Source organism: Carya illinoinensis, chromosome 7 (assembly GCF_018687715.1).
Source record: "Carya illinoinensis cultivar Pawnee chromosome 7, C.illinoinensisPawnee_v1, whole genome shotgun sequence".
NCBI classification, from domain to species: Eukaryota; Viridiplantae; Streptophyta; class Magnoliopsida; order Fagales; family Juglandaceae; genus Carya; species Carya illinoinensis.
Window position 1 is genome coordinate 9242633 of NC_056758.1, and position 13523 is coordinate 9256155.

Sequence of the window (13523 nt, forward strand, 5' to 3'; positions counted from 1 at the left end):
AAGATCCATTGTCCCCTTATCTATTTTTTTTTTTTTGTATAATGAAGGGCTCATTTCCTCACTAAAAGCTGCTGCTACAAGTCATGATATCACTGGGATCAAAATATGTAGGAGTGCTCCATCCATTAATCACTTACTATTTACATATGATTCAGTGATTTTCTGTAAAGCTAATGTGGGGGAAACTGAGAAGATTCAAGCTTTATTGGAAATATATGAGCATGCCTTGTGAAAAAAGATTCATAAAGAAAAAACAGCAATGGTTTTTTAGGAAATGTTTTTAGTGAAAGAAAGAATGAGTTGATGCAGTTATGGGGGGTTCATAGAGCTCAACAATATGAAAAGTATTTAGATTTACCCCCTGCTGTTGGAAGGTCAAAATCTAAAACTTTTTCAGACATCGAGCAAAGAGTATGGAAAAAATTGTAGTGTTGGAATGAACAGTTGCTGTCACAAGGTGGGAGAGAAATCTTAATTAAAGCAGTTGCCATGTCCATCCCAACTTATTCAATGAGTTGTTTCCTGTTACCTACTCAATTTTGTACTGAATTGGAAGCAATGATGGCTAAAGTTTGGTGGGGTCAGAGAAAAGAAGAAAGGAAGATACATTGGTTAAGTTGGCATAACACGTGTGACTCGAAGGGGAAAGGAGGCTTGGGTTTTAAATCTTTACATGTATTTAATTTGGCTTTGTTAGCCAAACAAGGTTGCATAAAATGTTCAATGTCAGATATTTTCCCAATGGTTCATTTTTAGAAGCTGGACTAGGAACAAACCCATCTTAAGCTTGGCTAGGTATTTGGCAAGCTAAGAAATTGTTGAGCAAGGCTCTGTATGGAACAGTGGTGATGGGAAGACTGCAAAGTTGTGGAAGGAGCCTTGGATACCTTGCCACCAAGCTCTAATGTATGAGCACATTGAGATTAGAGATGAATTCAGAGAAGCTTCAGTGGATAGTTATGAACATTTGATTATATAAGTCAACCCAAACCCAGTCCGTTAAGTTAAACGCATCAAACTTCTAAACTCTAACCCAACCCATTTAGATAACGGGTCGTATTGTGTTACCTGCTTTAACTTCTTTAATAATTAATTAGAAATATGTTAACACAACACAATTCATTTAAACTCATTTATTTCATGTAAATGGGTTAAAATAAAACATATAACTTATTTAACCTAATTAATATAATTTTACATAAAATTTAAAATCTATATTTATTATTAACTACAATATCTTAAAATATATATCAATATTTTTAAAATTTTAATATATAGTAAAACCAATACTACAAACTATACAATAAAAAATATGGGTATAAGTTTAAAACTATAATTCCAACAATAAAAACATGAGCATAATGAAAAATACTAATGTTACAACTTAACAATAATAAAATTTTAATTTTAAAATAAATTTTAAATTGGTTAAAACGAGTTAATTTCATGTTAGCTAGGTTGACCGATTATTGACATGTTTATAAATCTTATCTTAACAAATCAATCGGTTTTAATCTATTAATTTCATATTATATTCATATTAAATTTACGGATATTATTATCCCTAACAATGAGACCCACCGAGAGAATGCGTTCAATAGTGAAAAGCCCAGCCCAGCCCACGCAGTGGCGGATATCATCAAACAATTTAGAATGGCCCAATTCATTGCTCGATGCCGCGAGGTCAATTCGCATTTCCCCCTTTTTCCACTTTCCTCGCCTTTCTTCTGATCGATTTGATTGCAATGACCACCGCGGTGTACGTGCCGCAGTAGGTACTGAAACGAATCAAACAGTGTACGCACATATTCGTAGAAGCAGAGACAGAGGGTGAATGGAAATGGGGGAAGGGAGAGAAGGGGATTGGGAGTGCAGCGGATGCAAGAACAGGAACTACGCCTTCAGGTCGTTCTGCAACAGATGTAAGCAGCCACGGCTTCTGGTCGACACCAAAACCCCCGCCGACTCCAAGTGGCTCCCGCGAATCGGCGATTGGATCTGCACCGGTTAGTTTTTTCCTCTATTGCGCTCCCTTTGTTTGCTTATTTGTTTGTCGGATCTGTTTCTATTGACTGTATCTACAATTTCACTTTCAGCCACTTGCTTATTATTAACTTCTTTTCTTTAAATATTGGAACATGATTCGGTTCTAGGGTTTCTTTAAGATTCCGGAGAAAGATTTTGACAGTTGGATAGGGATTTCTATGATTTTAGTTGATTTCAGTGGTTTGAGTTTTAGGGCTGTAGACGTGTTTTGGAGTTTGCTTGAAGTAGTAATCGTCCTCTATTGAGCTGCTGCTAGGGTTTTGTTAATAGACCAAAATTACACTTGCTCAATCCAAGTTTTTTTTTTCTTTTTTTCTTTTTCGACGATAAACTTTGTCTTTAATGGTTGAGTGTTTAAATCGTGTAGAAGGTCTGATTGAGAATTGAGGCATCTTGTTGAGTTTTCTCCAAAACAACATATATTATTGGCTTCAGAATATTATTCTTGTTTATGTACTTTTGTTACATTACCAGCTAAGAAATGAAAGATTAGTGTTTGGTAAGCTGAGAAATATATCACATGAACATGGAAGTGTTAAAGACTCCGAGAACTAGAACGTAGAACTAGTACCGATGTTGTTCCTTGTTAGGATGCTTGTTACTGGAGAAGTATCATTCATATTGACTGTCTGTGGTTTGCAATCACAAATGAATGGCCTTTTTACTGATAGTGCAGTAAGTCTGCATTCTTAAATATCATTTGAAATCTCCGACATATCTGCTGAAAATGATTACAATAGATTGGCTTTAGAATTGTGGGGAAGTATAAATTTTCATTTAATTGAATTTGAAGAAGGAGATGTAATAATTTTTCAATGCGTTTCATCCTATATTTTTTTGTAATTACATGGGACACTTCTGAGAATTCATTTTTATGGCTGTTGTAGTATTTGCTATGCCTTTGATTCCATATATGCTGTGAACTTTTCATAATAATCTTTAATACATGGGCAGTATTTCTGCTGTTTGTTTTTTGATTTCTAATTTTTTTTCAAGTTGAGATCAGGACTTGCTATCAATTAGGCTGTTGTTTGTGTTTTTTGTATGTGTATTTTCCTATGGGATGGACTGGGTGGTGTGCGTATTCTTGGCTTCCTTTCTGCCCTGCTGCATTGTGGGTTGGGTGTGTATGGAAATGGATCAATAGGTTGCACTAACAACAATTATGCATCAAGAGAAAAGTGCAAAAAGTGTGGGCAACCGAAGGAGGTAGCAGCAATGCCAGCAATTGCAATGCCTGGAGCTTCTCTCCCATCTTATTCGCATTATTTTGCCAGGGCCCAAGGAGGACCTGAACAAAAGATGAATATTGGATTAATTGGCAATGGAGCTCCCCAGCAGGCACTTCCTTTGAGCTCCAACTGGTCTGTAGGAGGGGCTGATAAATATGGAGTTCAGCCTGCTTCAACTTGGCCCTTGGGTCATAATTCTGGACTTCCGTACCCAGACCCTGCTAATCAACTTCTTTCAGTTCCTAAAGGCTGGCGGAATGGTGACTGGATTTGCCACTGTGGGTTTCATAATTACTCTTCACGTGCCCAGGTGTGACTGCACTTTCAATCGTCCTTTTGATTCCATTTAAGATTTAAGGTTTTGGTTATTTGCTACCATTTTGTATCTGATTCAGCTTCGATCTTATTTCCAGTGCAAAAAATGCAATGCTTTACCACCAGGTACACTCTTTTGGCCAGTGTAGTGTGAAGAGATGTGCATTAAGTACCATTTGGCAACCTATTATACCTATTTAGTGGTTTAAAAAAACTATAATGTAGTGATTGGGGCTTAAAAATAGGCATGGATTATCTGTGTTGGCCATCATGGTTGATTTTTATTTCGTCAAAGCTGACAGACTGGGGGTTATTGGGTGAGGGGGAGAAAGGTGGGAGGAATATTGCATCCTACCCTGATGAATTTTGCATTTAGATATAAAAAAAGGCATGATTTGAAAAACAAACATTCTATAAAAGATTTTTTGTTTGGTTACCATGTGGAATGAATAAAAACTCTGTAACTGATGTATGTTTCTTCCTCTCTTTGGATGTAAAGCACTTGGAACAAAGCGACTGGCATCTGATGACTTGGTGCATGAATGGGATAACAAAAGATTGAATGTCGGACAAGTAAAGATTCATTTTCTTTTGTATGGTATTAAGATTATATATTGTTTTTCTCACCTAGTTTTAACTTGTACAAGTTGGTTTTTCCTTTCTGTTGAATGTACAGACAAATGGGCAGTTGCAACCATATCCAGGTTTTGAGCAAATGGTAGGGACTAGTGGTGACCCTAATGCCAGACTCTATGCTCCCTACCCCAATGTAAGCTCAGTTACTGCTGCAAATTTGCAAGTGCCCATGCAGTTTCCACAACAAGCAACTGCACCTGCACTGCTCGGAAAAGGGTAAAATTTTCTGGGTTCTTTCTTGTACATGTGCATGCCATGTATATGGGCTCGCTTAATTGGGTACTTAGCCCTCTTGTCAGTGTGTTGGTTTATCTAGTACACTTTCAGTGTGAAATTCTACCAATTCTGTTGTGATCATGATTTAAATACATCTATCCATTGGCCAAGCAGAGCAAAACAATGGCGTGAAGGAGATTGGATGTGCACAAATTGCAACAACCATAATTATGCATCCCGGTTACAATGCAATAGGTTAGTAATTCTGGCCTGCTGGGTTATACTTAGATCCTACTGCAGTAAAATCATATTACTGATGTTGTAAGAATGTGATGCTCTATGAAATATTTTGACCTGATTTTTGTACACATGAAATGATTTATCGAAGCTGCTATATGATCAAAAGTTATAATGACCAGAATTAACTTTCTGGCAAATCAATATTTAACTCCATAGGAAGTTTTGCGAGTTTTAAATTTTTTGTCTGTATTTCCAATTGACAGTATCATTACCTACAAAAAGAAATATAGTTTTAATAGTCTTACCAGATCTATTTAGTGACAAAGAATTGCAGCCTTTAATTTTTATTTTTATTTTTATTTTTGAGTTTTTGAAAGATGGGGGGAAAAGAGAGGAAAAGAAAAAGGGGGGAGGGGGGGGGGGGGGGTGTTCAATTTATTGAAGTAATGGACTGAATCCTTTTGTGTTGTACAGGTGTAAGACTCAAAGAAATGTCCTCTCTCAGCCTGTCAATGTCATGTAGCTGCAAATGTATGGTGTGATTTTGCTTGTCGTATCCTTGTTGCGTACTCGTTGAGGTTTTGTTCTGGTTGTCATTGTGTATCATGCCGGCATGAACATGAGAAATTGCTATTGGCTTGCTTTATTCACATAAGATAGTCATAGTCCCTATAGAAATCAGTGGCATTTGTATTTGAATCTCTGAGGGTGTAATCGAGAGCTTAGAAATGTTTTCTTATGGTAGTAAGAGTGTTGATGAGTTGGGTGATTGTCGTTCCTGGTTCAATGCCAGTTCTGGTGACGAGTCGTGTGTTGGTGTTGTATAATGGCTAAGCTATCTAGCTTCAAGTTTTGTTCTGTGTACTTATAAAAAAGTTTTTCTTCGTTGTTGTCTGGTGCTTTATTTTTGGAACTAAAGTATGCAATGATTTCTCCGAATATGGATAACAACATATTCGATTATAGGTGCTCTACTTCTGTGTGGGTAGTTGGAGCACTTTTTCTTTATGCACGACAATATGTTCGTCGAGAAGTCCGGAATATTCACCATATCATTTAATGTTGATTTGATTTGCAATTTGGATGATAAATTTTAAGATGAAAAATAATAATTTATGGGATAATTAATCTTGAAATAAAGAAAAAAAAAAGTAAATTTGCAACTTCCACGTCATTATTAAGTGCTACAAATTTTCTAATGATCGAGGGAAAAAGAAAAGAAACAAAAACCAAAAGCCTCTGTCTAGTTTAAGATCATAGTCTCTGCCATTCTTCTTCAATTAGGAGTGATCAGGAACCCTTGAACAGTGAACTAGGAGGCAAGGGTGCAGAATCCAGCTGGTATAGATTGAGGGAGGGACCCACAAATCGAAACAGTATCCAACCCCCAATGACGATGAAGATGGAAGCGTATGCAAACTTGTTTAGCCAAAACAACGCACCCTTTTCCCCCACATACAGCTCTATTGCCTTCTCCGCAAAGCTCATGTCCTCCCACTTCTTCGGAGGCTCTGGTGCTGAAGCTGAAGCCTGCGCTTTCATGGGTCGCCCATTGCCGTCAACACGATCCTCGCTCTGCTGTCTTGACCGTCTCCTCGATCTTCGTCTGAACCTGATTTCCACGGCATTCGGCGGCGTTGTAGCCGGTGGCTTTGCGCTGTCCCCGCTTGTATTATTGTTGTCGCTGCTGCTGATTTTGGTGCTGTGGGTCGGAGTTGCTCTGAGGGATCGTTGGTGACGAGGTAGGAAGATTCGGCTGTGTTTTTCATTGGGTTTAGCAAAGATGAGGGTGGCCGAAAGTGGCGATTTTGAAACGAGGGATTGGAGGAAATTAGTCTCCATTGCTCTCTGAGAGAAGCAGCAGCGAGTGGTTCGGATGTGCTCGTCCCTCCTCCGTCTTATCCTTTTGCCTTCTTTTTAATTGAAAAATAAAAATAAATAAAGAAAAGAACTTGGGCTAAACTTAGTAAAACCAATAGGCCGAGCTTTAGACCCACTAATGGTTTATTGACAACCAAAAAAATACTAAAAAGGTATTCGTTCTGTTCAATCTTGAATGGATCTCACTAATCTTGATACTATTTTGTGATTCAAATATTAGAAATCTACTGGCCTTAATTAAATATCTACACATCTGACCTTATTTTTATGGGAAATGCTACTATGCCGCTTATTGCTGTGCCCTATAGGCTAAGGGTTTGTTTGAAATTACGGTAAGAGTTTTAAAAAGTGTTTAAATAGTTTTAAAAGCTTTTTAACTAAAAAATTATGTTGTTTGAGTGTTATATATTAACATATTTTTAATATTAAATAAGTTAAAAAATACGTTTGAGGAAAAATATTATTTTGATACTTTTCCTCAAACATGTTTTTCGAATAATGCAGAGCATAATTCAAATTTTTAGAAGATTATTAATGAATGAAAATATCCCTACAACTTTATGATAATTACAACTTTCAAACTTTTAAAGATATAGACATAATTTTTAAAAACTCAAATAATCGTCATTTCTACATCATAAAATACTTTTTAAATTTGTTTCTAAACAAATGTAACATATTTGAGAGTGTTTTAAATATATAGTAGAACTTATTACTTAAATGATAAGGTATAAGCTCTAAAGTTATAAGTTATATTTTCTACCACAATCACAAATATGCACTAAATGTCACTTTTTAATTTCTTTTCTTTTTTTCTTCTCCACATTTGTTAAATATGTTTTAAAAAAAATAAAAAAATACATCAATATACTAATATTTATTTTCTTATCATTAAGTAAAAAATAATAAAAAAATTAAAATATATGAGTGGTCAAAATGAGGGGGTAAATTCAAGAGGCATACTTGCATTTTCTTTTTGATATTGAAGAATAAAAACTCTCATTTGTACTAAATCAAATATACACAAAATACAAATAAAAATATCTAAATTAGAAAAAAGAGTGGCTGTGCACCCTTCCCCAAAGGGTGTTTCGAACACCTTAGCCACCCCGTGGGTGTCTTGGTCTTGGCCCACCTTAGGGTGGCTTTCCTGCTACCTATGGTTTATAGCTACCACGCGCCAAGGTGATTAGATCCACCTTGACACAGGGTGGCCGTTGGCTTGTTCAGCCTTGGGACTATTTCTTTTTTAAGAAAGAAATTTAAAGACAATTGATTGGGTATAACTTTTTAAAAAAAAATAGTAAACTTAAGTGGCCATCTATGATTAGAAAGGTTACACGAGATCCTTGGTAGAATTTAGCAAATCCTCTCTTTTATGTTGGAGATACTTTCCACTTTTCAATTAATATTGTCCTTTACATGTCATATCCAAAATCATGCCTATTGAAACATTACATCTCCTACTTTCGAAAATATTTTGGTTTAATTCTAATTGTTAAGGTATTTCGTTGAAGAAAACCGATTGTTTCTTGACACAAACTTGTTTGGTTCAAAGGTTGAAGGATTACTTGCCACGCCTTTCATTTTATCGATTGTCGTTCTTTGACTCTTCGCAAGACCTCGATAACCTTGGTCGCCTATTATTTGCAACGTCCTTCGAAAAAATATAGAAAGCTTATCTTTCGATCAATCGGCAAAAAAGAAATTCTTTTTTTTTTTTTCCCCCACTCATAGTCAAGTAACAAAAATGCCTGAATTATACTTTTTCTTTAGTAGAAGTATTTATCTCTTTTTTTTTTTTTTTAATTAATTTATTTATTTATTTATAATTTTATAAAATACTAATCTCATTACTTTCAAGAAAATAAAGAGAGAATACATGGACGAACAACCTCCAATTAAATGACCTCTTCAGTGAGGAGTAGAGCATTTTTAGCTAATACATGAGCTACATTGTTTGAGAGTCTAGAGACATGCATAATCGACCAGTGAGGCCATTTTCCCAGAACTTTTTTAACATCTCTGATTAGCAAACCAGCTGAGGATCAATTCTCTTGATTGCTTTTAACAGCATTGACCATTTATAAAGCAACCCCTTCCAATTGCACTTTTGTCAACCCCAGTTCGATACATAACAATGTGGCTTTATGGATAGCAAGTGTTTCACCTTGCTGAGGATCTGGGAAAAAGGCACGAACTAATCTTAGAGTAGCCATTACTGTGCCTTCCCAGTTCCTAACTACAACACCTATTCCAACCTTGCAATAGATTTGTCGATGGCAGCATCCCAATTGATCTTGTAAGTACCTTGTGGAGGGGTTGTCTACTGGTGAGTGGTGAAAATATCATCCCTTGGCGGGCCTTTGACTATCTGATTTGAGGCTTTGAAATCTTTAAGTGTTTGGTGAGCTTGTGAGACCAGAGTGAGAGGAGGGGTAAAGACCTCTTCAAAGACAAAGTTGTTCCTTCTCCTTCATAGATGGTTGGTGATAACAAACTCTTCTAAGTTCTCACATTCTAGGGATGAGGAGAATTGTCTTAGTAGTTCCAAGAAGGAGATTTCCTCAACATAACATTTTTGTAGTTTTCTTGAACATGAGCCCCACACATCTTGGGCTGGCCTGCAATTCCATAGGATGTGAGCAACTGATTCATGCTCCACACAACAAATGGGGCAATTAGGAAGATCCACTACTTTTCTTTTGAACAAGTCCAGTTTGGTGGGGAATGCCTCATGAAAACTAACTCTTCAGAGGAAGACTTTAACAGCATTGGGGACCTTTAGCTTCCATAGTTTTGACCAGAAGTCAACTGGGGCAGTGCTGCTTGAAGGTTGGCCCTTAGTGCTATCAATAAGTTCCACTTGCAAGTGATAGACACTTCTAATTGAAAATTTGTCATCAGCAGTACATCTCCATGCTAGTTTATTTGAATTCTTTATTAGGCTAAGGGGCATTCTACTAATGAGCTCATAATCAGATTCAGAGAAAAGATCGTTTAATAGAGGGAGGTTCCAATGCTGTGAATTAGGATCAATTAGTTCCTTAACCAAAGCATCTTCTTCCAGCAGCCTCACTAGGGTTTGGATTCTAAAAGAAGAAGTCTTGTGAATCCATTTGTGTTTCCAGATTTTGACTGATTCACCATTACCTATTTTCCAGATCAAACATTCATTTAATAGTTGCTTTGCTGCCAAGACACTCTTCCAAGCCATTATGCCCAACTTTAGCATTGAGATAATTAGAGTAAGGGAAATATTTAGCCTTTAAGACCTTTGCCAATGACTGAGAGTGCTAAATTAATCTCCATCCTTGCTTGGCTAATAAAGCTAGATTGAAGTTTTGAAAATCCCTAAAACGCAAACCACCTGCACTCTTAGATTTTTCCAGCTGTTTTTACCTAAGCCAGTGGATTTTTGATATGTCATCTCTTAATCCCCATCGGAAATTTTGCATTACTATATTAATCTCCTTCACTGGTGTCTTTGGGAATTTAAACAAACCCATGCTGTAGGTATACATACCATGGTTTTAAATACCGTACCGTACCGGCCACTGGTCCGATACAGGTATTATATCTGTTTCATATCGGTCTGAATACCGGCCGGTATCGGTTGTACCGGCCGATATTTTGGCCTGTACTGGCAGGTATTTTGACCTTCACTTTTTTTTTTTTTCATTTTTTCAAACTACAAACTTATTTTTTAACCTCTAATTCATACCAGATTATTTATAATTTTTATATATATATATATATTTATGTATAAATTATTCATATATAAACTATTATTTTAGAATATAATTTATATATATATATATATATTTATACATATAATTTATTTATATATCGACTATCCCGAAACGGTACCACTACCGAAATATTTCGTTCTAGTACCTTTACCGATATGACATCCAGTACGGTATTCAAAATATTGATACATACTACATAGCCCATGCTGTAGGTATACATACTACATAGCATTGTTGTGAATTCCTAGAGCCCTAGCTCAAATTCTAATGCCTAGAGTGAGAGAGATATTAGTGTACATGAGTTAAGTAGTACTAAATTTATAATTGTTGATTTGTATCTCCTTAGAAACATTAAAAATTTATATATTCAATAATTATGAAATTATTATTTACAAGTTATTGTAGAGAACACACATTTCGTTATGTTGACTTGACATGATTTGATTAGCAATATAAAATTAAAAATCTAAATCTTGCAAATGACATTTTGCCAAGTCAGCAGTGTGGAAGGAGTCTCCTCCACACTAGCTTGCAAATAGAATGACCTGCTAATTTTTAGAAAAATTCTGTTTACATACTAGTGTGGAGAATACACTCTCTACAAGAGCTCCTTCTATAAGGGATCCTAATCCGATACAACTTATGAGCTTTAGAAGAAAATGCCTGATTTTATTTTGATTCCTCATCCTGCATTAGTTAAATGAATTTAACACATTGTGAATGCTAAATAAGGGAAGTAAGAACATGGACACTTAAAATGGCTTATGTACCGCATTTTATTGAATGAATTATATGAAGAATTTCACAGTTTGAGAAATTCTATCTCACGGAATGAGATAGAGAGAAGATTTGCATTTCATTATGTACTGTAATTACATACAAGAGTGTTGTATTTACATAGTAAAAAAGGAAACTACAGCTAGACTTAAGGAAACTACAACTAGACTTTTCTATAATGATGCAGTAAATATTCTATCGATTTTCCAAATCTTGATACGTGATATCCTCTTCATGATGGGAGATATTCTCTTTCATTTTTGGATCATGGTGCTGCATAATCTTCTCCACTAATGTAGTGTTGTCATGCTGCTTAATCTTTTCCATTAATGTAGTAGTGTTGTCATTCCCTTTCAAACATGGCCGAGGATCAAGACAGAGGCAAAGTTTGTTACGAAAGACATGAGAAAGAGCCTTGGGTAGTGGCTTCGGATAGATATCAGCTAGTTGATTAGTTGAGGTGACAAAACAAATCTCCAAACAACCAAAAGCTACATGTTCACAAATGTAATGATATTCAAGCTCAATATGTTTTGTCCAAGCATGAAGAATGGAATTAACCGTCATATAGAGAGCACTCATGTTGTCACAATGGAGTATAGGAGCACAGTGCAAGGGGATGCTGAGATCACGTAAAAGAGAAGATACTCAGATGAGCTTAGCGGTAGTGGCAACCATTGATCTGTACTCTGCTTCAGCACTAGAGCTCGCCACGATTGATTATTTCTTGGCACTCCATGAGATGAGGTTGCTTCCAAGGAATGTACAAAAATCAGAGGTAGACCTTCATGTGGTTGGACATCCAGCTCAGTCAGCATCTGATAAACCATATAGGTCAAGAGTACTGTTACTGAGAATGTGCAAATTGAGCTAGGCAGCATCTTGTACATATCGCAAAATTCTTTTAATAAGCTCAGTTAGAGTTTGCATGAATTGACATACATAGTTAACTATATAAGCAATGTTTGGTCATGCAAATGTCAAGTATTGTAAGGCCCCTACAATGCTTCAATACTTGGTAGGGTCATGGAAGAGATCATTGGATGCAAGAAGAACTCGTCCTTTGGAGGGCATTGGCGTAGAGATAGGCTTACATGCATGCATGTCAAACCGAGTCAGAAGATCAAGAGCATAGCGATGTTGAGATAAGAACAAGTCTTGGCCAATCTTGTGGACTTCTATTCCAAGAAAATGATTCAAAAAACCAAGATCTTTGATAGAAAACTGCTTGCTAAGCTGTGAGATAAGCCAATTGCTATGATTAGAATTATCTCACATCTCCAGTGACTATCATGTCATTGACATAAAGGAGCACAAGGATTCCATGTGAAGAGTTACAAATGAAAAAGCTAGGATCGATGATGCCACAGAAAAAATCAAGTTGAAGTAGAAAATCACTTAGGTAATCAAACCAAGCTCAAGGAGCTTGTTTAAGCCCGTAAAGAGCTCGATAAGTTGACAGACATAATTGGAATGAACCAGATCTTCATACCTAGGTGGTTGGTCCATGTACACAGGGGTGCTTAGGAAGCCACGCAAGAAAGCATTTTTTATGTTCAATTGTCTAAGCTCCTAGTGCTTAATAGTGGCAATGGATAAAATAACTGTATGGTTGCAGGTCGAATAACAGGGGAGAGTTTCTTTGTGAAGTCTACTCCATCAACCTGATTAGATTCTTTGGCTACCAATCTTGCCTTGAGACACTTAAGGGAGCCATTAGGTTGTAGCTTGGATTTGTAAACCCATCAACAACCAACAACATTCATATCTGGTTGTCGTGGGACAAAGGTCAATGTCTTGTTGGCATCAAGGGCAACCAATTCTTCCTCCATAGCAACAGACCATCCAGGATGTTGTTTGGCTACAGTGATGGATCTAGGCTTTGCTGGAATATGGTTAGCAATATGAAGGTGCATATTTTGGGTTGGGCTTTCGCACTCTAGCTTTGGACCTAAGCATGGGATGTTGAGGAGTTTGTGAAGCAGATGGTAGTAGAGGTGCAAATGGTAGAGGCTTAGTTTGATGATCCAAAGAGGAATTGTTGACATGAGGTGCTATAAGTGTAGCCAAGTGCGAGCTCTCAAATTGGATCGGAGAGATAACTGCAATTGGAGGAGTGAATGCATAGGTAGGTGTATTAGCAATGAGTGGAACAACTTCATCTTGGTCATTTTCTTGCCATTCAGAGAAGGAGCAAAGCTCCCCTTCAAATTGATTAGAGTTATAAAGATGAGTCGGGTCATGATAAGGTAGGATGGACTCATCAAAAACCAAATGCTGTGATAGGTGGATAGAAGCACTTGTAGCCCTTATGTTTATTGCTATAGCCAAGGAACACACATGATAAAGACTTGGGTCCAAGTTTGTTGTGATAGTACTCACCAAGATAGGGAAAACATATTGTATCAAAACCTCTAAAAGCACCATA

The 13523-nt window shown here is 36.6% G+C and overlaps 2 protein-coding genes across 2 annotated transcripts; one reads left to right on the top strand and one right to left on the bottom strand.

Annotated features, from left to right (window-relative positions):
* Nucleotides 1-1665: 1665 nt before the first annotated feature.
* LOC122316486 lies at nt 1666-5575 on the top strand. The gene is made up of 7 exons (XM_043133040.1): nt 1666-2006; nt 3194-3588; nt 3692-3719; nt 4093-4166; nt 4270-4445; nt 4620-4700; nt 5160-5575. Exons 1-7 carry the CDS (start codon nt 1835-1837, stop codon nt 5206-5208), a joined length of 975 nt encoding a protein of 324 aa, XP_042988974.1. The 5' UTR covers nt 1666-1834; the 3' UTR covers nt 5209-5575.
* A 201-nt stretch (nt 5576-5776) lies between these two features.
* LOC122316487 lies at nt 5777-6599 on the bottom strand. The gene has a single exon (XM_043133041.1). The coding sequence runs from the start codon at nt 6525-6527 to the stop codon at nt 5976-5978; it is 552 nt and encodes a 183-aa protein (XP_042988975.1). The 5' UTR covers nt 6528-6599; the 3' UTR covers nt 5777-5975.
* Nucleotides 6600-13523: the final 6924 nt, after the last annotated feature.

Coding starts and splice junctions, on each gene's coding strand:
- LOC122316486 (XM_043133040.1), top strand. CDS start 1,835: ATGGAAATGGGGGAAGGGAGAGAAGGGGATTGGGAGTGCAGCGGATGC. Junction 2,007..3,193: donor CGGCGATTGGATCTGCACCG/GTTAGTTTTTTC, acceptor ATGGATCAATAG/GTTGCACTAACAACAATTAT. Junction 3,720..4,092: donor ATGCAATGCTTTACCACCAG/GTACACTCTTTT, acceptor TTGGATGTAAAG/CACTTGGAACAAAGCGACTG.
- LOC122316487 (XM_043133041.1), bottom strand. CDS start 6,527: ATGGAGACTAATTTCCTCCAATCCCTCGTTTCAAAATCGCCACTTTCG.